Source organism: Anarhichas minor, unplaced genomic scaffold (assembly GCF_050575085.1).
Source record: "Anarhichas minor isolate MPS153535 unplaced genomic scaffold, ASM5057508v1 ptg000054l, whole genome shotgun sequence".
Lineage (NCBI taxonomy): Eukaryota > Metazoa > Chordata > Actinopteri > Perciformes > Anarhichadidae > Anarhichas > Anarhichas minor.
This window is the reverse complement of record NW_027466500.1, coordinates 3,102,256-3,126,850: the sequence shown is the minus strand read 5'-3', so window position 1 is coordinate 3,126,850 and position 24,595 is coordinate 3,102,256. Positions and strand designations below refer to the sequence as shown.

Below are 24,595 nucleotides of genomic sequence, written 5' to 3'. Positions count from 1 at the left end.
CCCGTTCTGGTTCACTCTTGCCGCGCTCATCACTTTCTTCACAGACAAAGCTGAATACAGTGTTTAGCAGCTAAAGAGTCAGATATTTCCCTCAAGACATTGTGAAGACTAAAACACAGAGCTACAGTAGAAGTACACGAAACACCACTCTGAATAAATGCTGATGTTGCTCCATGTCTGCTGGGTGTGTGAATGGGGTCATTATTTGCTTACATATTTACCATATCACTTAAGTATTAATATGACATGGTTACTGCATAGTACCATGTGTAAAAAATAATAAAAAATCAAATATGCAGGTTTACAAGAAGAGTTTCCTGGAATGAGGAGGATGATATTAAAAAGCATTTTTTGCAGCAGCAGAGCTCAGAGATTGATGGAGGACGTGATGGACGTGTTGACATGTGAACACTCGGCTGGTCTCGTGGCATTTCCCTTTCTTATATAGAGGCCATTGTTCCCTGGTCAAAAGGTCACGGACACACAAAGGACAGAAGTTCAGTCCAAGAAAATGTTTGAAGAGAAAGAAGCTTCCTGAATGGGTTCATGTATCTTTTGCGTGTAGGTTTGTGTGTGGGTGCATGTAGGTGAGTGCGTCAGAGTGTGTGTGTGTGTGAGATTGTTGGCTGAAGGAGACAACTCATTTGCTTGTCCATTTACTCTGCTTCCCTTCGCAGCACAATGCAGCGGCAGCCATTGGACAAAGAGGCCTCACTGTGGGATTCAAATGAAGGAGGGAGGAGGGGGAGCCGTGCATAGAAAGCATGGAGAGGTTGGGTGGTGGTGGGGTACGGAGGTTGAGAGGGTTTGAATGAGTGGTACAAGCAGGGGGAGGGGGAGGTGATAGATGATGAGGGGTAAAGAGGAAGGCGGTTGGTCACAAAATTAGCGCAACCTCGACCCAAATCGTGGGGCAGCGGTGCCCTTCGGCCTGCTGCGACGCGTCCAGCCTCTCATCAACATAGTCACACAATACAGAGGAAGGCCAGGCGTCATGCCAGATGCCACTGTGTGTTTTAGTCTGTGTGTGTGTGTGTGTGTGTGTGTGTGTGTGTGTGTGTGTGTGTGCGCTTCAAGGTGACACAGTTTGTTCAATAGAATGACCTCACTCTGGACAGCTGTGGAATTTGGGTAAACTGGGCAATGAATGTCCAGTTTATGGAAAAACCAGGCAAGGTGTTCTTGTACTCGTCCGGTTCTGAAAGCTGGACGCATTTGGGCAAATTCTTCATGTTTGTGGGTTTTAAGAGGTTGTTACTGCATTCAGATGTAGTCAAATGAAGAGGAAGCTTGGTGAAGGCAGGGAAATGAGCTGCAGGTGAGGCTGTGGTGAAGGCCAACCTGCGGTCACGGTATTACTAGCAAACACTAACAAGAGAGGAGAGAGAGATTTCAGCTGTGTATGGTTTGTTTGCCTTTCAGTGCATTAATATAAAAAAACAACATCTGTACCTTCTCTGTGTCTTCAGGATATCGTCCATAACAGATTCCTAAGGAGAGAGAAGGTCCGGTTGTTAGTTCTTTTTAAGGAGTGTTTAGCATTCATTTACAGTCAAATGGCTCCCTCTAGTGCTCATGAAGAAGACTAAACTCTAAATATGTGTGACATTATTGCAAGATGCTGCAGTCTCGTCCCTCAAACAATCAAATACCGACCCCAACAAAAAACTAAACGTTGGATTATTTTCTAGAAATATCACTGGTAGATAAAACATTTATGATAATATCTTTATTCTTGTTTTTAATGTCTCTTTGATTGATTTTATCATTGCAGAGGGAAACCAGTGCTGCAGACACAATGTTGGATAATAATCAGTGGTGGAAGAAGTAGTACTCACATCCTTTACTTATGTAAAAGTACCAGTATCACAATGTAAAAATACTCCTAGATACTGGACATCAGTCTGCAGAACCCTAAGGACCCGCCCACCTGCTGACCAGGCATAAAGCTCTAATAGATGAAACTGAAAAGCACAGGTGGAAATAATGAATCATGTCTGCACTGTCGTGGCTTACTGGAGTGCTTAGAGAGGAGCCATCGTTAATGTTATTAGCAACACCTGTGCTGTCTGTTTCTGTCTGCTGTGAATAATGCTTTCTATCAAACTATTTAATTATCTGACGGGGCTGCGTGTATTGGGCTCAAATGCAACAGAATTAATGACAAACTAAAATACAACAATATATGTTGTGAAGACTTTGAAGGAATTTATTAAAAAGGTATCGAGTGCATTGTTTGGCTACTATAAAATGTCGACATGTTTGATTGAGGTGAATCATTTCCAGTGAGAAACACGCCGTCTTCACTGAGAAACCGTTTGTTCCAGAGGAGAACAGAGGCCTGAGCTTCGTCACATGGTGCAACGACAAGCACCCGAAGCTCAATATCAGCAAAGCCAATGAGCTTGTGTTGGACTACCAGAGGAACAAGAGACCCCCTGTCCTGGTGGTCATCTAAAGGGAAGAAGGGGGGACTCATAGAAGTACCTTGGGGTCGAATCACACAGAAGATCCATACAATCACCACAGATTCAAGGCAGGCACCCAAGTTTAGTGTCATCCATGTAGTCTCCAACCAAATGTGAAATATGGTCACGATCTCTGTTGTTGAGTTATGGCCAGATTATATTTTATATAAAACGTCATTACTTCATCATTTTATCCAAGAAGACATTGGGTCAAATGTTGTCATAATCAGAAAACAGATTCTTGAGTTATGGCCAAAAACTTGTTTTGTATGGTCATTTTTCTGTGACGTTATTTTGAAATGATCACGCACCAGATGTTTTTTGAAATCTGAAATACTTAACAAAAAGTAATGCACTGCTGAAACATATTGCACTTTGGAGTTTAATCAGCAAATGTGAGTATTTAAACCTCTTAAACCCCACAGATATTACAAACTCATGCTGAGCAGCCAAACGTTCAAAAACCACAGAACTTTAATTAAAAGTCAAGCGCTGACAATGTTTCCAAAGACACCAAATATCATGTCGGGATACATTTTCAGGAAATGTGATGATTCTTTTTTTCACAACCTGAAAATGACTTTAATGGAAATTAAAGGTGAAAACTGCATGTCAAGGCATTTATTAAACAAAAGAGTTAACATGATTATTTATGTGTTTATGGGTTTTTACGTGTGTATTGTGCGTCCAAAGCCTAAAACATTAATTTAGTCTGAACCAGATGTCAAGATAGAAGTCTGCCCTTACAAATAAAATGGGCTGAAGAGTGAGGAAAGAAAGGAAATGTTCAAAATAAAAAGTAAAGAAAGACAGAACTTGGACACAGACTTTCAGGTTGTAAAAGAGGATTCAGTGAAAGGTTGGCAGTGTGAGCACGTAAAGGGATAAATGTTCATTATAAACACAGAAAAAGAGAAACATAGTGCTGCTGTTAGGAAACAGACAGCGTCACACCAAACATACACTGTTCAGTAGAGCAGATATGAACGATGCTGGTTCACAGTTTTCATCCGGACCTCCAGTGAGACAGACAGGAGCAACGGTGAGTCAATGAATCAGTAAGTGTGTGAATTACTTACTTTATCAGGGATTCAGAAAACAGCAGTTACACACAAGCTCAAGACAAAACTAGCATAAAGAGTTAATACATTCTTAATCAATGTCCTGAGAAAAGACTGAGCGGCCATGTTTAGCTCACCAGAGACCAACGGATGAATTTTATCTCAAAAGTTACAAATCAACATTTTGACTAAATGCTTCGACTATTGAAAGCAAAACTTCTACCCGTACACGTCGTCATGTTTATACTTGATTGTGTTGAAATAAAAGCCCCAAATAAAACATTGAATGTTTTAATTGCTTCTGCAAAACCGGTTGACTTTCCACCAGCGGACAACTGCATCTGGAAATATTTCTTGTGGCAATGTGAAATTAGAATATTTTAAGATGTGTTGCTGCTGTTAAACTACCAGAGTATGTGTCGATGTTACACAAAGTTTAGTCTACACATCTGGAGGAGGCTGTGAACAGCTGCATGTCTTCTGTTTGGCTCTGGAGAACTTCCCAAAAGTCTGCTCTAATGCCACATTCATGTGCAATATCAAAGTTATGGTAAATAGTTTCAGGGTTATGAATAACGTTAACGTCAAGATCCAAGTGGTACTTACAACTCAGAGTTTTCTGAAAGCTCGGATATTATTCAATTTGGCCTAAAACCGAAACACAGACGACTCATGTCAGCCGAAGTCTGCTGTTGATGTAATTCAATCCAAATCTAACGGCTATGGTGTTATATCGTCAATGCGCAGTATTTTTACTTTCACTGTAATAATATAACTATCTTGATTTATCGAATCATGTGAGCGCCCCCACGTCATGGAAAGTTATGGAAAATGTAGGCTCCATTATTTGAGGAGCTTGACCCCAAACTAGGGACTAAAACTAGGGACTATTTTACAATAAAACAAATCTCTCATTAGTCCCCCAACTTTATGGCAAAGCAATACATCGTCACTGTGGAAACCCTTTCACATAATCCAGGTATCTAAAGACCATATCTAGCAGTATACTAAACTGAGTTTAAACAGGATTGGATAAAAACAATGGATGTTGTCAAGGCCTTAATTACCAACAGTTGAATATCACCAACAAACTGTTGGCAGAACAGATGAAAAGCCACCATCGCTGGCAGTTACATCTAAATAGAATCCAATAATACTAATTGATTCAGCCACTTTAAAGTTTATATATATATCGATATATATATATATATATATAAACTGCTCCAAACGCCACAAAAGTAGCTAATTAAGGCTTTTTAAATGATGTGCACGAACACTCCTATGTCATAGTAATAGGTTTCCTTTGAAGGCCTCATCAGACACCATTTATACCAGCAGGTGCTGTATGTGGATGAAACAGTGAAGACTTTTTTTTAAGCCTTATTTTTTCCTTTTCTTAAAGATCTGTATTATAACAATGACAGAAAACTGGACCAAAAAAAAGGGGAAATATGACCCACTTCTTATACAGTATTTATACATATTTTAATATGTTTCTATTTCTTGCACTGTGTTGATTGTTGATTGTTTAATGTTATGCACCACCCGCCATGACAGATTCCTTGTATGAGCAACATACATTGGCAATAAACGGTTTCTGATTCTGACTTTAACACAACATTGTATTGAAAGTGCAAAGAAATCGATAAGATAAACAATCACAAGAACGTGTGTGTAAAGTGTGTCGGCTAACTGAACTGATTAGGTATACCAGTTTTATCTCTGTACTCGTTCATTCACCTTCTAAAATTAAACCGAAAAACACACCAGCTGTCTCACAGGACGATGTGCGTCAACAGTTCATCAACAGCGCTCAGTAGAAAAGCAGCCGCCAGTTACAAGAAAGCAAATCTTTTGGTTGAATGACAAGGAGGAGTCTTTGTCCGATGACGTAAAAAAAAAAAAAAAAAAAAAAAAAAACACACACACACAAAAAGACACATTAACAATATTAAAGGATCCCTTTATGGTGTCAGTACGTGTTGTACACCTGGCAGAATTAAACATAAAGCAGGTGTTGTCCAAAGCATCGAAAGTGCAAAAGTTAAAAACTGATTTACACCAGACTGTCACGGCGCATAGATTAACAATAACACACTTGAACAGTTTGACCAACCAAACATCTGTGGACAGTTCCTCCAGGAAGTGATCCCGTGTGTGTGTGTGTGTGTGCATGTCGAGTCGGTTCCCTCGCGTCCGCTTTCAGACCTGATGGCAGCCGGTGTCGCCGAGTGAGTCGCACGTCTGAAATAAGCCGCTACGATATACAAATTAAAAAGAGGGAACTGTTATTCTAAAAGTTTAAAACTGTTAAAAATCCAGATGGAGATGCTGGGAGGTCAGTCTGTGAGGGGTGCAGTCTGTAATATGGGTCAGTCTGAAGATACAGTGTTAAAGCATTAAGAGCAGACATGGCGGTCATGTCTCTGTCGGAGAGTTGAGACAGGTAGGTAGGCTGTGTGTGTGTGTGTGTGTGTGTGTGTGGGAGGTGGGGAGGTGAAGAAGAAGGGTACAGTTGATTCGCTGATGTGCTTCCTCTTTGCTTGGGTTGCTCTCCTCCCTTCGTCTAGAACAGCTGGATCATGGACTCCCGAGACTTGCCCACTCCGATCCACTTGACTGAGGAAACAGAGAAGCAGAGGTAGGCGTTGACGGAGTCCCATTAAATGGTGATCCACGCAAACATGCAGCAGATGTCTCCACTTCCTCTGACCTTATATTGGAAGCACGGCTTACTTGTCGCACTTCCATTTGTGTGGATAGAATCATTTAAATATGAGAAAACATATTTCCGTGTGACTCTCTCTTTTCAGCGCTCTCACAGCGTGATTTTCCCGTCTGCAGCCTTTTTGTCGAGACGATTAGAAACCTGGTTAGACGGTTAAATTAGTGCCGTCACTTTTTTATTTGAAAACAAATATATGATCTGTAGTAATAACCTGTTCCGATTCAGAATGTACAGTCTATGAGCGCACGACTATTGACGTAGTTTGCCTTGTGGTCCAGCAGATGGCGGTCTTGAGATTCACTATCAGCCTGAACTGTTGCACGCTGGATTCACTTATCAGTAAAGTAAGCTGATTAATACAAATAAAGGACACATAATCACAACACTGAAGCATCCGAGAAGCAGTGTGCAAGTATTCTGGGTTCAACGCCACAGAGGTCAGAATTACCAACAATTTTACCAGCATTGGGATTAAAAGTAAAGGAAGAGTGTGTGTGTGCGTGTGCGTGTGTGTGTGTGTGTTCGTACTAGGCACTCCCACATGCTGCTCAATGTAGCAGACATATTTCTGGGCGTTCTCGGGCAGCTCCTCAAAGCTTCTCAGAGCCGAGGTGTCGCTGTTCCAGCCCGGCAGCGTCTCATACTGGACCTCCACATGCTGCAACACCTCCTGATTGGCTGGCACAGAATCAATGAGAAGAAGGGGGGGGGGGGGGGGGGGAGTAATATCACACCATTAGCTTTACAGGAGACCACAATCAAAACAGCTATGACAACAGATCAATATGTTTCTGCCTTGAAATGGAGCTCTCTATAAATAACAGTGCAGACTGGAAGAAGAGGAAGCGAGAGGTGTGACAATACATCCACTGAAGGCAGAGATGCATCAAGTCCACTTTTCGACTCCGTGTCAACACATCGTTTTACCTTTGAGACACACTCTTGGTTATGTGAGAGATTAAGGATGTCATTAAAGTCCAATGTTCAGCATTCAGCTCCTTTGAGACTGATCACACTTGTTAGCCATCTTATCTACCTGAATCCTGAGCAACGATTGGAGGAAGTAATAAAGAACATATGCTGGAAATTTATTTTGATATTAATCATTTACTTTTTATAAACGCTTACAAAAGAAGTACTCATTCACACACCGGCTCACCTGGAAAGTGAGGTATAGTTTGGTTGTCGACTTTGTACGAGACGCCCACTTTGATCTCTGCGAACACGTCGAGTATGTCCAGTTTGGTGAGCGCCAAGCTGGGTTCACAAAGAGGACAGGAAGGTTATAAGACTGAAGACAAAGGACGCTCTGTCCACCATCCAAAGATTGATTATGAAAACAATAAAAACCTGTTTCCTGTGGAGACTGGCAGTTTACTTTAATATAAGTGAATAAAACCACAAAAAGAACTGAAAAAAGACCTTCTCTTTCTTTGTTTTGGCAAACTTAAGATATAAAAGCTGCATACACCTCGGTGCCTTTAACAAATATATGTACAACAAAAAAATTTTAATTCTCATTTTGACCTCATGATTTTCCACTAAATGCTGTCATAAACACTTGAGGGAAACTTTGACACACAAACACGTAAAACTAAACGAATCAACACACACACACACACACACACACACACACACACACACGCTGAACTCACGCGGTGAAGCCATTAATCATGTGTGCATATTTGATGAGCACCAGATCCAGCCAACCACATCGTCTCTTCCTGCCTGTGGTCACGCCCACCTCCTTCCCTCGAGTCTGAAGAAGCTCTCCGATCTCCTAAAGACAACAAGATGAGCGCAGATAGTCCATCAGTTTCAAGTCTTTGCTGCTTGCTGGCTTGTGAATGTATTATGTAAACGTGTAAAGTACTTCATATCGTTCTACGGGATGATGGTCGTGTTTTAGTCATGAATAAGTGTCATAGACAGATTTATTAACATTAAAAAATAAAGTTTATACAGCTGGTTATTGGTGGCAGAGTAGCAAAACCTCCTGTAGATGGTTCTACCACACTGTTAACAGTGGATGAAGAACACTTTCCCCAAAAAGATACCTGTGAGGTTGCAGGTTTAAGTGACCCGAGTTGAAAGTAAACCCACTGCTGTTCCTGTGATATGCTCTCCGTCTTTGTAGCAAAAAGTCTGTGTTAGCATATTGATGGGTGGCGTGAGTTAAAGTGCGTCTTACGTTGCTCTGCTCTGAGGGGAAGGCCCCGATGCCCACTCTGGTGGTGTACGCCTTGACGACCCCGTAAACGTTCCCGACGTTTTGAGGCGGCATGCCAAGACCCGTACACACCCCGCCCACCGTGCAGTTGGACGATGTCACAAAGGGGTACGTCCCTGCAACGACAGTAGGAGTGAAGACTGATCATACTTTTCAGGAACAACGTATGCCGAATTTGGTATTGGCAGTTCCTGTTTACAATGTAGCCATACATGTACAAACAGCTATCACTGGAGTGTTTTGATACTGAAGACAACTTGTTGCTAATGTCTGTGTTCAGATTTTGCCGAGTTTTGACTTCAAGAAGTAACATTGTTGACGCAAATTGGTGCAATAAACATACTTTAAAACTTCTTTAATTGAAGCTTAAGTGATCGGTGGCACCTTGCATGGTAGCCCCTGCCATCAGTGTATGAATGGGTGTTAATGGGTTAGTAACATGTTGTGCTAAAGCGCTTTGAGTGTTCGGAAGACTAGAAAGGCGCTACACAAGTACAAGTCCATTTACCATGATAATTAAACTGAATCGCACATCTGACACTTTAACTCACCCGTCTTTTTCTCCTCCGATATTCGTCAGTTCATATCTCCATAATGAAAAACATCACAATATAGCCAAAATTACCAAAAGGTAAAGCCTCTTTTTGTGTACAAACGAGTATTTTGGCATTTAATTTAGAACTTCAGTGCAAATTGAACATGACAGAAAAAGTAAATATATATTTCCAGCTATTTACTGACTTTAAATGCATGCACACAAATACAGAGTACTCAGATTAAGACAGTAGTCTGATGAGAAATGAGAGTTCAGACGACATCATTGTATATCACGATCTATGATTTCATCAGGATTCGATTCCATTGAAAGACGATAAATCATCATATTGAATTATCGCCCGGCTCTATGAAACACTCACAGACTGACACAGATATTCAAAAAAGAAAAGAAAAGTGTGCTTAAGAAATCATCTCTCTACTGCTGTGATGAAAGAAAACAAAGGTTTGAGTTTCCTCGTCTTGGTGCTTCCCACATGCAGGTCACTCCAGTGTTCATAGAGACTGTTGTGTACACACAGAAGAACAGGTTCAGCCGCTCGTGTGTCTATCAGCAGTCGTGAGGTTGTTTGTCTATTAGTGTGCAGGACACTGTGCCCTGATACCACCGGTTATTACGAGCATGGTGTTTTGATTATAACCATCGTTGAACTTCCACCGTAATTCGTCTCAGTGGCGTCAGCGCTCTCAATAATCACAGGTCTGCTGTGTTACGGTGACATAAATATAGTTTACGTCTGCCGCGTCATTATCTGAAAGCAACAACACAACCGCCGTGCTTTCGTCAACCTCTTGAGAGTACCTCCGGATTCGACGATTACTCTGTGATTCTGATCGATCGACTGACAGACTGCTGACACGGACGCCTTGGTGCTCATGCACAGTCAGGTGGCATCGAGTGGTTGAACTGTGAGCATGCACGTCAAAGCCTGGATGCCTAGAGCGGTTAGTACACTTACCATCATCCCTAGTGTGAGCTCCGAGCAGGCTTTTGTAAAGAGCATCACAAAGCTTAAGTGTTTCAGGGCAACATCACCGGGTCACTGTAGATGCAGCGGGCAGCGCTTGGCAATTAGAAATTACATTGTTTTTTTCCAGAGGAAAGGGTTAGCACAAAGACGTTGGCGTACTTTCAAAAATGATAATTGGTAAATATACAGAAGTTAAGAGTAAGGCGGGCTTAATAATTGTGGTGCACATGCACGCTCACACATACACACACACAGCGATGTACTGACCGAAGTCGATGTCCAGCAGAGCTGCGTTGGCTCCTTCCACCAGGATGTTCTTAGGAGGACCGTGAAGAGCCTCGTACATGAAGTGCACTCCGTCTCTCACCATGTGCTTGATCCGCTCCACGTAGTCCTAAAAAAAAAAATCACACAGCATGTTACTGCAAAGAGGAAAGAATGAATGTTTGTAGAAATATTTTTTGAATGTTAATCCGAACTACCTTTAATCTGACAAGCTCTCCCTCTATGTCAATCACCAGAGTGGGGTACATGTCCTTGTACTGCTGGGCCAAAGCTTTATACCTGCAACAAGCAAAATTGATCAGTTTTGATTCATTTCCAACAAATTTCTTATATATATATTTTATATATTTTTCTTTATTATATACAGAAGTAGTGTTTGGTTTGACCTCCATAGTTCCTCAGGGAGCAGGAACTAAACCCCAGGAGCCACATTTAGGCCCCGTTCAGACCGACATCAGCTCTGCTCATTTGAATGAGGCCAGTGCAGCGCGGCAGAGGGCTCCGGCACAACAAAGTAGAACCTGACTCAACTTCTGTTGGACCACAACGTGACGTCTTCTGGCCAATCAAATGCAAGCGTTGAATTACTTTGTAACGCGGAGGCAGTGTTTCTACCGTTTACCTTGCAATGGTCGCAACAAAAGATAAAAGTAGTTGCTGGAATGAAAACCTTGCAGAGTTGTAAACTCCCGTCTCACAGTATTACACACTGCCGAGCAGTGTTTTGGCGTTTGATAAGCGTTTAAACTCTTGGATCTGTTTCTCAAATTGGACTTCCTAGATTGCATTCCATGCCTCACTAGAACCAAACAAACAATTACATTCCTCAACGGTCTTTGGAGAGCGTTGACCTTGACGCCCTGAGCAAATGTACTTATACAGATTTTCATGAAAAAGCCCAGATGGAAACATAATCCCGAACTGTTGGCACAGACCTTTCAGAGAACTGAGTGAAGTCAGCCAACAGGTCACATATCCTGAGACCGCTACGTGCTGCCTTGGCTGAGTACACGGGACCAATCCCCTTCTTTGTTGTCCCGAGGCTGGGCAGGACCAAGAGAGGAGGGACGGGGGGAGGGGGAGGGGGGAGAAACAGAAGCATCATCAGCAGGTGATCGCATTCCACAACTTACGTTGTTTTCATGAAGTCATTCTTCTTAATTATTGTGAAACTCTTAACACCTCCAGACCCAGTAAGTTGTTTCAAAATAACTGAATCTTACATCGAGAAGAAGTTCATGCGACTGTTAAAGAGTTAAATCTTTTTTCAGAAGATTAAAGTTTATCTTAGAAAACTTTTGGATTTATTAAGTTTACTTTGCAAAATGTAAATTATCTAAGTATATATAAACGTACTTAGCTAGTTAACTTCCACCACTGCTTGTTGCTGCTTATATTTAAAATTGTAATGAAGAAACAAGATAAGCCATGAATAATACATTTTAAATTTAAAATGAACATCATTAGACTTTGTCACAGAAAAGATGGATCCACACACGCATCATGTGCAGACTAAAAGGTATTCAGTGTATCTTTAAAATTGCATGAAAAGTAACATATTCTACGTCAGAATAAAACTGAAGCTACAGTTCGTCAATGCGTTTTAACTAAGAGAATTCTACAACTGCTTTTGTTTGTGCAGATGTTTTATAAAGAAACACATTTTTTTCTTATTTTGAGTTTGCCGTTCGTTTTTAGCATCTTATTGAAACTACAGGACGGCACGTTTCCCCTTTGTGGTTCTAGTTTTAAGAAACCAGATCAGACTCTGGGACTGGAAATCCACCAGCCTGTCGTAGCAATCTGCTGAAAGTTCATAATGACCGTGCCATTAAGGTACCCTTGTGAACATGCATTTACTCTGTCGCACACACACACACACACACACACACACACACACACACACCACACACACACACACACACACACACACACACACACACACACAGTAGCTGGCTGGGTGTTTGGGGCTTTGGTGGCTGAGCTGATAAAGACAACCCAGCTCTGAACAGGAATACGCTGGATCTCTCTTGAGCTTGATATTGTGAATGCACCACAGACTCAGCTTGACATTCCTCACATACGTCGGTGTGGTTCACTGCCCGGGCTAATTTATTATTAGAATACGGTCGTTTCAAAAGGGTGTGGAATAAAACACAAATACCTGGATTTACTACTGTACATGGACTACTTGTGTCTTTGTTAAGAGACTAAAAGTATACCCCTTAACGGGAAGCTGCTGGTTTATTAACGAAGCACTGCTACCGTCTGTCTGTCACACTGTTCATAAACTCCACCTGCTGCAGGGCTGCTACACCCCCCGCCTGTCTGACCCCTCTGAGGCCTCAGAGCAGCGGTGAGATTATACGCACTGTGGAAAGACATTTCTTCACATATGGAAAGTGAAGATAAAAGTACGAGCAACTTAAACATGCTGTTAACACAGCATTGACATATCTTCATCTTTTAAGTTAATGTGGGGAATTTGTTTAAACGTCCACTTGTTACGAAGCAACATGAGCATTTATTTCTGGCCACCAGGCGAATATGTCCAATATTTACTCTCTTTTAGCGTCATTTTTGGTCTCCACCAACTCCTGAAGGAAATATCTGTCTCTTTAGCCGCTAAATGCTGCGCTATGTTCACCAGCTTGTCTCTAACTGTGTCTGTCTGCTGTGTGCTGCTGAGCAGAATATCGTACAGAGAGCGGTGAGAGTGAACCAAAACAATAAAGTTGCGGGTCGGACAGCTAAAAAAAAGCTCCGTGAATGTGACGGGAGCAGCAGATTCATATATCTCTGTAGGTTCATCATCCTTTTACATTGTCATTTGATACATTGTTATTATAATAAAATTGATTATAACTCTTTGTTTGTGTTAGCTTGTAAGGTTCGTAAGTGAGGACCACAGTCTTGTTTAAGTTAAGAGTGCAAACAAGACTACAGAGGACGGCTGACGCTCCTCACGGCATGTTTAAAAAGTGAAAGTTTACACAATATGTATTATATTATATTTGCAATAACATTTTTTGCACATCACATTTAGCAACAACTTAGTGTATAATATGTGGATCAGTTTTGTTGTAGTAAGGCTCTGCGTCAACAAAAAAGATTTATCTCCAAAACAATCCAGATGGAAGGACAAGGACCTCACGAAAAGAGAGAAAAGATTATGACTCCCTGTTGAAATGAACACTTTAAAAATCCAAACATTTAAAGCTGAGGAACGCATGAAGTGATCTTTTTATTTACAAACACAGACTGAATATTTGACATTGGATGTTAATCTGCGTGTTGACCGTGACTCATAAGCCTCAAGATAAATGAGTCAAAGATGCTGATCTGATCTTTCCCTCCATGTTAGTGAATATAGTGTGTGTGTGTGTGTGTGTCTTTTTAAAGCAACAGGTTTCTTACTTCTTGCCTACTTGCTCTGTTCTCTGCTGTTCCTGAACACCATCAACCGCTTGGTGGAAGTCAAACACTGCAGAGGAGGAAGAGAGGGGACACACACTCTCACACACCTCAGAGAAAGCAGGGCTGACACATCCACACACACACACATTTGTGCATGCACACATACTGTACATTCAAACATTCACACATGGAGGACTTACCAATATGTGCTCTGTCTGAGATGACCAGCCTTTTGTCCCAGTCATTAAGACCTACACACACACACACACACACACGCACACAATTTGAGTCTTCACATGTGAAAGCAGAGTCTTGTTCTGTTACTGTATGTGTTTAAGAACAACTCACCTTTTCCTTTGCGTTTGTTCTTCTCTGCCTCTTCAAACAGGCCTGGCAGGTGGATCACGACACCGTTGCCTGAGGTGAAAAGATAAATGGTAAATGGACTCACTTTTACAGTTTGTATCTCATTAACACAAAAGAGCTGCGACTTGGAGATCAGAGTCCCCGCTCAACCACACTTCGACATGAGACCAGGAACAGAGGGGGGGGGCAACCTTGTGACCAAAAGACGACCCGCTGTACAGCTGCCGGTTAAGATTACAGTCTCTGATAAAACAGAACCAGACAGAGTTTGATGGATGTGTGCAAAGATACACCTGTTCATATAAAGTCATGATCACTGTTCTTGGGCCTGAAGCATCAACTCAAATAGATCTACACGTCTAGAAATTCTCCTCACGGATTATACACATGAATCAATGCGTTATGAACAATTTTACCAAAGAGGGTTTTTCCCTGAAACACTTTTTAGAGGAAGTAAAATCGTCGGAGGAAGAAGTACATTCCTCATAAGTCTCTTTATACTTAAATAAAAGTATCAATGTTATAATACAAAATTACTCTGTTACAAGTAAAAGTCCTGCATTCAAAACTTTATTTTATATTTATTCTATAACAGAGAAGTATAAGCATCAAAATATACTTTAAAGAGACAACAGTAGAAGTCGTCATTATGCAGAATGGCCCATTTCAGATTAATATAGGGAATATCACTGGACTGTAATTGTTGGTACATTAATGTGTAAGCATCACTTATGTCGCAGCTGGTAACGGTCGTTCTACTACTTTATATACTGCTGAGTAGCTTAATTCATAATAATACATCATCATGTATCAGTTGATTTATATTTAGCATGAATAATCTGAATATTATTATTCTAATCTGAGTATCCTCGTTCCTGTATTCTCCTCCTAAACCTCTCTGACTTTGTGAGGTTTGCTCATACGAGTGTTTCAAGTCGGATTCACCAAACTGTAAAAAACTAGATGTAAGAATCGCTCATTTCAGCCCGATGAACGCCACCTCTTCACGAGGAGGCGGAGCTTCAAGTCCTGATCAGCGGACAGAATCAAGTTCAGCATCAGTTCGGAGGTATTAGAGGAAGTTCAGCTGTGACAGATAATAAAGAAAGAATAGTCGAATATGAGAGACAGTCAAGAGGACGCCACGTGAGTATTATAGCCTACAGTAGGTGATGTTACACCATCAATGCAACAGAGGAAAATACTGGACAGCTCATTAATAAATGTAGTGGAGTTGAAGTATAGAGTAGCATAAAATGCAAAGACTCAAGTGAAGTACCTCAAAATTGTACTTCAGTACAGCACTTGGGTAAATGTACTTTGTGAGATTCCACCACTGCATCTTGCACAGTGTTTATGAGCAATAAACGTTGACTGTTGTTGCTGCACAGTCTAAAAGGCACCTTTAATCATCCATCTGAAGTCCAATTATAAGTTACATCTAAACTAGAGAGTAATGTGTGTCATTGTGAAAGCAGCCCCGGGTGTGAACCGACAGCCTAACTGTGATGTTAAGTGATGTATTTCTGACAGATAGCTGGTACAAGCGATGCCTGTTCACAGGAGAATTCAAACAGATGGCCCGAATTATCTCTTTAATTGGGTTGCATTAACTGGAGGTGGTAAGGTAACTACTTTGAATAAATTAAATGTAAGAAATGTAGAAAAAGGGCAAAAAAAAAAAAAAAAACCACACCTTTCTTTTAGTGTCACTGCAGGAATAAATGTGTGAGATAAAAAGCATTTGCCGCTCAGGGACACAAAAGACCTGCACACAGATTTGCTCCCAGTGCTGGAGGCCATGAATGTGCTTTTAATTACAATGAATTAATTGAATTACACAGGAGGAGGAGGAGAATGATGGTGTAACAAACGGCAACATGCTTTCCACTCTGGGACAATGAAACAATTATAAATGATCGATGTCCGTCTCCCCTCCTGTGTAACGGTGTGACACGGCAACACCAATAATACCGAATGATTAGCTGTTGCTGAAAGAGAAATCTAGATTTTCTGTGCAAAACGACAAGATGTCAAAATAACTGACTTGAGCTCAAGCTAAGACAGCAGTACGAGCTTTATTTGAGGTTAACGTTTTGATTATTTTGTAGTGTATTAACAAGACACTGGTCAGCTTTGGGCCAAGTTATCAGTTGCTTTATGAGAACTGAATACAGCAAACTGAGTGAGTGAATTCAGACAGCTGTTGTTCCCGACAAGCTGATTGGCTCATTGTCTGATTTTAAATAAGAACAAGACAGCCACGCAGGTAATGTTCACCATATTCACAACATGCTAACATTACTGCAAGTATTTAGTCATAAAGTATTGGACAATTTCGTCCTGATGATGGCGCTAGATGAAAATAATTACATTTCATCCTGACGGGGACATGAACGTTTGCAACAACTTTCACGACAATCCATCGAACCGTTGTGCTGGGGAAAATATCAGCCGATCCTTAAAATCATTAGGGTTCATCATCTGGAGACTATGAATGTCTGAACTGAAATGTACGGCAATCCTGCTGCTAAGATATTTCAGTCTGGGTCAAAGTTACAGACAAACTGACGGACCGAGATTACGTCCATAAAAACATGCCACGAGCATGGCTATAAATATCCACATACATAAAAAAAAAATCAAGAAAGAGATGGTGAATCTCTATTTTTCCAATCTGGTCTCCATTCAGTGTCAAATAATCCTGACGCAGTTTTTACTGCAGTGAGAGGAAAATGACAAACCAGCCTGCTGTCCATTTAAAAATAATCAGAACACATCCACAGAGGAACACACATATGACCACCTCAGCTCAGTCGGTGCATTTTACAGTGTTTCCCTCCTGGAAAGCTCAATCTGCAGAGCTTGAATTACCTGAGAGAGTCGGTGCCCTCACGGAGCGGACAGCGCTGAAGTACACAACTATAGTACAGTTGAGCACTTTTGGGTAAATGCTTCCACCAAATTGAATTTATTGTTATGAAACTGCTGTACATGGTGTCTGCTACCGATGTTAATGGCTGCATTTTGACAAGAACAGCTCACGTAAAGAAAAACAATATAAATGGCTGCAATGTAATGTTTTTGGAATATTTTTCCTATTTCTCTTGGTGGGGCAAAGTGCAACCTGCTGTGAGACACCAGTGATGTCTTCCTGAGCGTTCGAGCCAATAGAGAATGTAATGTGTCACATATCAAAGAAGTAAAAGCATAAATGTGATTAAGCATTTACAGACCGCACGGCTGCATGTTAAAGTGCAGATGTGTGTGTGTGTGTAGGGGGGAGAGAGAGAGAGAGAGAGAGAGAGTTGGAAGCCAGAAAGAAAAGATACCATTAGCTAATGAAGTTACTGCAGATGAGTGAATGTGATGCAGTCTGGCTCTGAGTCAAGCTGATCACACTCGCTGTAGCCGGCGATGACGAGCGCCGGGCTAAAAAGAGCCTCGATCAATTCATCAGGAAAACAGCGAGGAAAGGTGGCCTTGGAATGAGCGTCTGTGTGTAGTTGCGTATGAGCAAATGGTGTGTGTGTGTGTGTGTGTGCCACTTAAGTGTGTGTGTAGATGGCACAAATGTCGAGTGTGAATTTAAAGTGTTTCTGCATTACACACCAATGAAGGCGGTGACCTTGGGGTTGATGATGCCGCTGGGGAGGAGGTGGAAGTCGTACTCCACCGAGTCCACCACCACCGTGTGTCCTGCGTTGTTGCCGCCCTGCAGAGAGAGGAGAGACAGCCAGCGGTGAGGAGAGAGACCAACAGAAACACACACACACACACACACACAGGCCTAATGGAGGCTCTGCAACTTTGTTTGGTTGAGCTGGAAGGCAGGCGGAGTAGTTTGGCGAGCAGCAACAAGCACCACACATAAACAACTGGCCGCTGTCTGTTAGTGTGTGTGTGTGTGTGTGTGCTACTGTGTTTGTGAGAGACTCCTGCTCACTGTTCACTCACATCTCAAAAGGTCTCACTGAAGTGTAAACTAACTGACAAACATGTCTGTTGAGGACAAATCAAAAGCACTGCTACAGATTACACGTTGTGTAAATAATGTCCACCCAAATCCATGTTGTGTCGAGACTTGCTGCTCCTGACTCCTACATCTTGAAGCGAACATGTTCACAGTGTCAAACTTCAACCGCAGAGCCACAAGCTGCCATCATTCTCCAACAGAGGACATGTTGCTGCATGAACAATGTGTTGTTTTAGAACCGGGGCTCGGCAATATGGCTAAAATCTTCATTACGACATTTCGATAACGATATATATATCACGATGCAGCATGTTTTCTGGTAGTTTAATAAATATATAGTCTATATGACATAACCACATGGTTTCGTTAACTCTTAAATATTTGACAAGTACTGAGGGTTTCAAGTAAAATGACTAAATAAATATCCCCATATACGTTTGTTACTCACATTGAACTCACAAAACAGCAATTTAAGTATGCGCTTGATATTATCAATTGAGACGATGTCATTGTGTATCAAGATGCGATTCCATTGAATCCGTTGAATTATCGCTCAGTCCTATCCAACAAACTACTCTGCCTTTTTCTGGCACATAACAAGTGCAATGACAAAACCAAGGCCAAACACAAACCGAAGCTTTGACCGTAAATGGGCCTCGTTCCTGTATTCTCCTCCTAAACCTCTCTGACTTTGTGAGGTTTGCTCATACGAGTGTTTCAAGTCACATTCACCAAACTGTAGAAAACTAGATGTAAGAATCGCTCATTTCAGCCTGATGAACGCCACCTCTTTATGAGGAGGTGCGTGGGATTTCATAATTTGCATAATCTACATCAGCATGCATAGTAAATCTACTCGTTCCGCTTCACAAGAAAAAGAGACTTAAGAGTAAAGCATATAAACATATCACGTTTAGCAGCATCAGTTCGGTGGTATTAGAGGGAATATAAATGTAGCATTTAGTTTGTTTTAGTGGTTTCTGCATCGTATTTACACTAAAAATTAATTCAAAAGAAGGCATTAAGGTTTCAGGTCAAATGAGCGTTTTTCTTTTTTTTTGTCCCGTAGAGAAAGTCTTACGTTCGCTCCAGGGATCGTGCGACGGGTCTGGACCACTTGTGAATTTCATTTGTGCCTGAAACAAAGTTCAAGAAATGTGTTCGATGCCACAAATTCTCTTTCACTCCTTCGTGCCACTTCGGAACAAATGTGTTCATGCAAGAACCGCTCGTTCTTGCATGAAGCCCAGACTCAATCAGCTGGTAAACAAGCAGCTCAAACTGGAAGACAAGTTTTGTTTAACTTTGTGGCTCACACTCCTAAACCTGGGAGAGCCCCAAATAACATCACCTGACAAGATTAACTTTTTATTTAGCTAAAACAATTAGACATTAAAGACTGAATTATCTTTTGTTATGTAGAACCCTGCACATATACTTGCAAACGTCTCAGGAAACAATCGTGATTCAACTGTTGTTGTTGTTGTTGTATTTGAGGGATCACATTACCGACACTTCTGCGTAGAAAGCAGCCAGTCTGCTTCCTAAATGCTGAACCACTCCGATTGGTTGATCGATAGCAACAACGTTTTCAAACAGTCAAAGACTGTATGTAAGGGGGACAGTACGTGCTTGCTGGCCTCATACAGGCCTGCACATGATGAAGCACAGCTGACAGTGGAAACAAAAATGCAAACGTGGAGCCCAGAAGGAGAACAGAGAGTCCTCGGACGAGAGCGTCACAATCTGACCTGCTTGGCTCTCTCTCTGCTTTACGTTTCACACTCTGAGGGGTTTATACTCTGATGCATGCAAAGCACAAAAAAACTACACGGGACAGAAGAATAAAGGAAAGTATTGTAAGTAAGTTTATTCTTTGCTGTGCTGAAAATAAAGGCAGCTGCAGATTCATAAGTTCACTACCTGAGGTGCCAATTCAACTCGGTGCGCCCTGCGACTGGGATGTGCTCCCAGCGCTGTAGCCCGTGGATGTAAATCAAGCACAGCATGTGCTTTGACCACATGGGGTTATTCCTGGCCACAGCAGCACCCTTAAGGTGGACACGAGGAACAGATGGGGGGGGGTTGGGAGATGCCTCTCATTTTTGGATACTTTTATGATGCTTCCCATCCCCCACAAAACATAACGCTGGTCCTCGTACAGTCCTGGGATCAAACTCTTGCTCCCATCACGAGACACTATTACTCACCTGCTCCTGTGCTGTGGTTTGTGCGCTGATTCAACAGAGGAGGGTCAGGAAAGATGAGTGCTGCTGGGATACAAACAATGTCACCTGACCTCAGCGATCTTCCCGGTACAATAGATGGAGACGTATGCTCCAGAGGGATCCCTCCTCTGTTGGTCCCGTTAAAGGGGTTTTTCTTTACCTTAATTATTATGTTGTGTACAGACTTTAAAGCCCCTTGAGGTGAAATATTGGGCGACACAAATAGACTTGACATTCACTGAAATAAAGTGTTAAAAAAAACACAGAAGTGATGGGTTTGGTATGACATCTGAACGAGAGGCTGATGAAAGATTCTCTTCTACATCTTGTTCAGACAGGCGTTTTGGTAAAAGTCATGCTCCAGGTCTGCATTTTATCTATGTTTTTATCGTGTATTGTGCCTTTGTTAATACGTTTCCTGTTTTAAGAACTGATCTTGTAAATTAGCGTCCCTTGTATGGTCACCTTGTGTTAAATATGTTTTCTTCAATGTCTGAAATAACGCTCCTGTTAAGCACTTTGTGATTTATGTCTGTGAAAAGCACGACATAAATACATTTTACTTGACTACCTTTACTATATGTATCCGACACTTTTAATTAACCCTCTTAAGTGTTGAAAAATCTTGTGCATACAACCTCCAGTTACCAAAACGTCCGGTGAAAGAGCTAAAAAGACAATGGTCTCTGTTTGCCAAGTTAGCGAAGTCATGGTTTCAGTAAACATCTTCATAGCAACAGCATTGAGTGCATTGAATCTGCGTGTGAAATCATGAGAGCTGCTCCCACAAACAGTTTAATTTGATGAACCTGTTTGAGCCCTTTTTCAGGTATTTTTCTTTTCTACGAGCAGAGTCAGGGAATAGTTAGACTTAAGTACAGTAATAGTAAATAGTGCACCAACTCTGCTTCCTTCTCCGCAGTCCTAACGCAGCGGCAGCTTGTGCTAACTTTGTTTCGGATTATTAAACCAGTACGGCCAAACACAACTTTGAATTGAGTGTGTTGGAGCCTCAAATGAAGTTAATGAGCAAATATCTGCAGCATTCACTTGGTGAAGCATGATATGGGTACATGCTAGTCCACAATAATGACTGCTGGCTCTCCTGCCCACAGCAACACACTCTCTATATCCCAACTGTGACTTCTAGGATCTTAGAGGTCCGGACTGTAAGGCACACCGAGCAGGACCGCTGTTGAAGCTTATTTTATAAAAAGATCATCGCTATTGGCTCCAGCGGCCCCCGATAAACACGCGCACCGTGAAGTATGGAGGGGACGCACTGCAGGGCGATGGTTTATTTTTACACGTCTTCTGCCTCGACAGGACCGCAGAGACAAGGAAGCTGCGAGGCTCCGAAGAATCCTTGTTATGTCAACTTGTTATCAACAGAGTTAGTAGAAGCTGCCAAAAGATTGGCAAGATCGTCTGTATTGAAGGCTGGAGATAAATGGTGTTATGTATGTAGTTACGATATTAGCTTATCATAGATATTGTCGGTATCAAACAAGTCAGCCAATAAGTTAATCTTAAGATAAGATAGTTTGTCCACAAAGAGCACCGACTAAATGAAACTTCAAAAACATGAATATTGCCGGTGTTATATTAACATGCAGAGCAGCAACAATAGCCGTTTGCTGATATATTGCTGCTTGTTGAAGTCTATTGAACAAAAGAAAGGAAGTACTTCACATTGCTGTGCTGTCACACAGCCAGGCTGAACTCATCGAGGTTGTCGACGCACTTTGTTGCCGGTGCAGCAGCCGTGATGGCTGAGGAGGTTAGCAGAAGGTTAGGCTTAACTATTAGCAACATTTTCTCCGATATTATAACTCGCTAGAGCCTCAAATCACAATTTATCATCTCAAATGCATGCAAAATCGATTCGGGCAACAACACGACATATTCGGTCTGTAAAATTGCATTTTCAGGCCTAAACCTAAATGTGAAGACAACAGCATTATAGACAACCTTGCAATGACAGTGTACAGTGAGATTGTCATTCTGACTTTATCTCCTCCGTTTGCAGAGTCTTCCTCTTCAGTACACACACAGACTCTGTTGCTGGCCAAGAGTAAACAGAAACTACTGAGAGCTGCCAGGGTTTGAAGTTTACTCAACAAAAATAGGAAGTACTTCACATTGTTGTGCTAACACACAGCAAAACTGAACTCATACAAGTTGTTCCCAAGTTTAGTTGCACTGACGATCACTATTTCCAAAACATAAAGCGAATGACATTTTGAGTGGAGCCAGGTTGACTGAATGACAGCTTTCTTGGGAGTAGATGTGGTTTGAGTATGTGGCTCTCTAGGCCATCACCTCGACTGCTTTCACAAAAACTATTAATGTTTTCAGGGAGATCGGGCGCAGGAATCTCCCCAGTACACAGTGGGCAGAGAGCTGAGAAAGCCCTTGCCATGCCAACAAGTGCGAGACAACAACAACACATAACACTTCAGAGTCTCCAGTCCACCGGTTTTGCATGGGAAAAGTTGAGCGTGTGCAAATTCAACACCCAGCGCCGGGAGTTGAACCACTGGGCCGACGTGCTGACCGAGTCCAGATAAAGAGCACGTGGATGTCACTATAAATACAGCTTGATAAGATAAATAACCATTTGATGTGCTTAAACACTGAAGTGGAATACCAACTCGCCATTACCTGCACAATCACATCTCTGTATACATCCCTACGTTTAGGAGGAAGCCCCACTGTCACAGCTACCGCCCCTCAAATCCTGATTGGCAAAAAAGCAACAAGTTTGTACATCCTGTTATACCGGTAGTTATGTTATCAACGCACCACGTATGGTTGTCTTGTTTTGCATAATGTCCCCTCCCAGCATGTCTGAAATGATAAGGTAGTTTATGTGTATAGTGTGTATATAGGGATATGTTCAAGTGCAACCTGCAGGATCAGGATAACACTAGTTTGTTAACAAATTAAAATAATTTGAATTAACTCAAATTTGCCAATATATTACACAAAATGTGGTGACATTTTTTGTTTGTGTGAAACTAATGATATTTAGCATATAGAAGACAACAGGTACAGTCATTAATTGTTCATTTAACCCAGCTACAATAGTCTCACTAATTCATCATACATTTTTTAACTTGTATGATGAAGTGTAGAGAACGCAGTCTTCAACATCAGGAAAAAAACACCTGGATACGACCATAGCCACAATGCAATACGTCACAGCATCATAAACATAATTTCCCAGTCTGAATGAATAACAGCCTGCTGCCAACATTATATATTATATATTATAGTGTTTCTGCTAGCTCAAACGCACCACGAGAGCAGTACCAGCTGATGCACCTGGTCTCTCTCGTGAGCCACAGGAGCCTTCAGCTACCTCGTCATGTGCACGCGACGGGAGTCAATTCATCACAGACATCAAAAATGTGTCTGATGAGCTAAAAAGCAGCTAGCAGGAAATTCAAGGTGACATTAGCAAAACTGTGAGAACAAGACACACTGAATGAGACGGACGCATAACAAGTGAATGCAGCATGTGTGCGTGTGTGTGCGTGTGTGGATAACCAACCTGACATCTGCACACCATGTCCGCGTCTTGTGAAAGAAGGTCCACAACTTTTCCTTTCCCCTCGTCGCCCCACTGAGCCCCGAGCACCACGGTCACTTTGTTGCCGACGGGCGGTCTGTGCCCACGTTTCGTCGGGCTGCCGTTCGCGGCCCCGGAGGGTTCCTGGCTCCCACTTTCCGACATGTCTGCTGGGTCTCTTTGACTGACTACACTTGCGAGTCGCTATCGTGCGGCTGCTGCACCAAAGATAGCTGGAGGAGGACCGGAGGAGCTTCACTCCACGGCAACGTTAGACGCGAGGATGTAACAACACGTCGCACATGCGTACAACGTGTCTGATATTACAATTACCTTACCATGTACACAGAAACACTAACACTAACTTCATTCAAATAAATGTCTTGCTTTCCTAATTAGTGTGGAATTAAATAGTTGTCAGCAACATGTTTAATATTGTATTTCTATGGATTTATACGACGAAGGTTTCTGGAATCCGACAGGACGTGAATCATCTTTATTGTTTCGACAATCTCAGCGGACACTCCCACTACTCTGGAGGTGTGTTCACGGCCCAAAGATGTGTTTTAGTAATTCAGCTGTTATAATGTTATAATCATTTTCAAATTACCTTATTACTCTTTGTGCTTTTTTTTATCTTTCAGAGTTTGTGTCTTTTGTTTCCAGAACAAATACAGAAGTCTATCTTGTAACACCGATGCATGAATTGTTCTCATGAAAACTTAAATCAATCTCC

General features: G+C 41.8%; 1 protein-coding gene across 1 annotated transcript; it reads right to left on the bottom strand.

Annotated features, from left to right (window-relative positions):
* Positions 1–2,836: 2,836 nt before the first annotated feature.
* Positions 2,837–24,093, bottom strand: adss2 (adenylosuccinate synthase 2). The gene is made up of 13 exons (XM_076075669.1): positions 23,842–24,093; positions 17,694–17,796; positions 14,064–14,132; positions 13,916–13,966; positions 13,716–13,782; positions 11,234–11,341; positions 10,496–10,577; positions 10,281–10,407; positions 8,449–8,603; positions 7,913–8,037; positions 7,417–7,514; positions 6,786–6,935; positions 2,837–6,148 (listed from the first exon to the last, which is right to left on the bottom strand). The coding sequence occupies exons 1-13, from the start codon at positions 24,022–24,024 to the stop codon at positions 6,096–6,098; spliced, it is 1,371 nt and encodes a 456-aa protein (XP_075931784.1). The 5' UTR covers positions 24,025–24,093; the 3' UTR covers positions 2,837–6,095.
* Between the last annotated feature and the right edge of the window lie 502 nt (positions 24,094–24,595).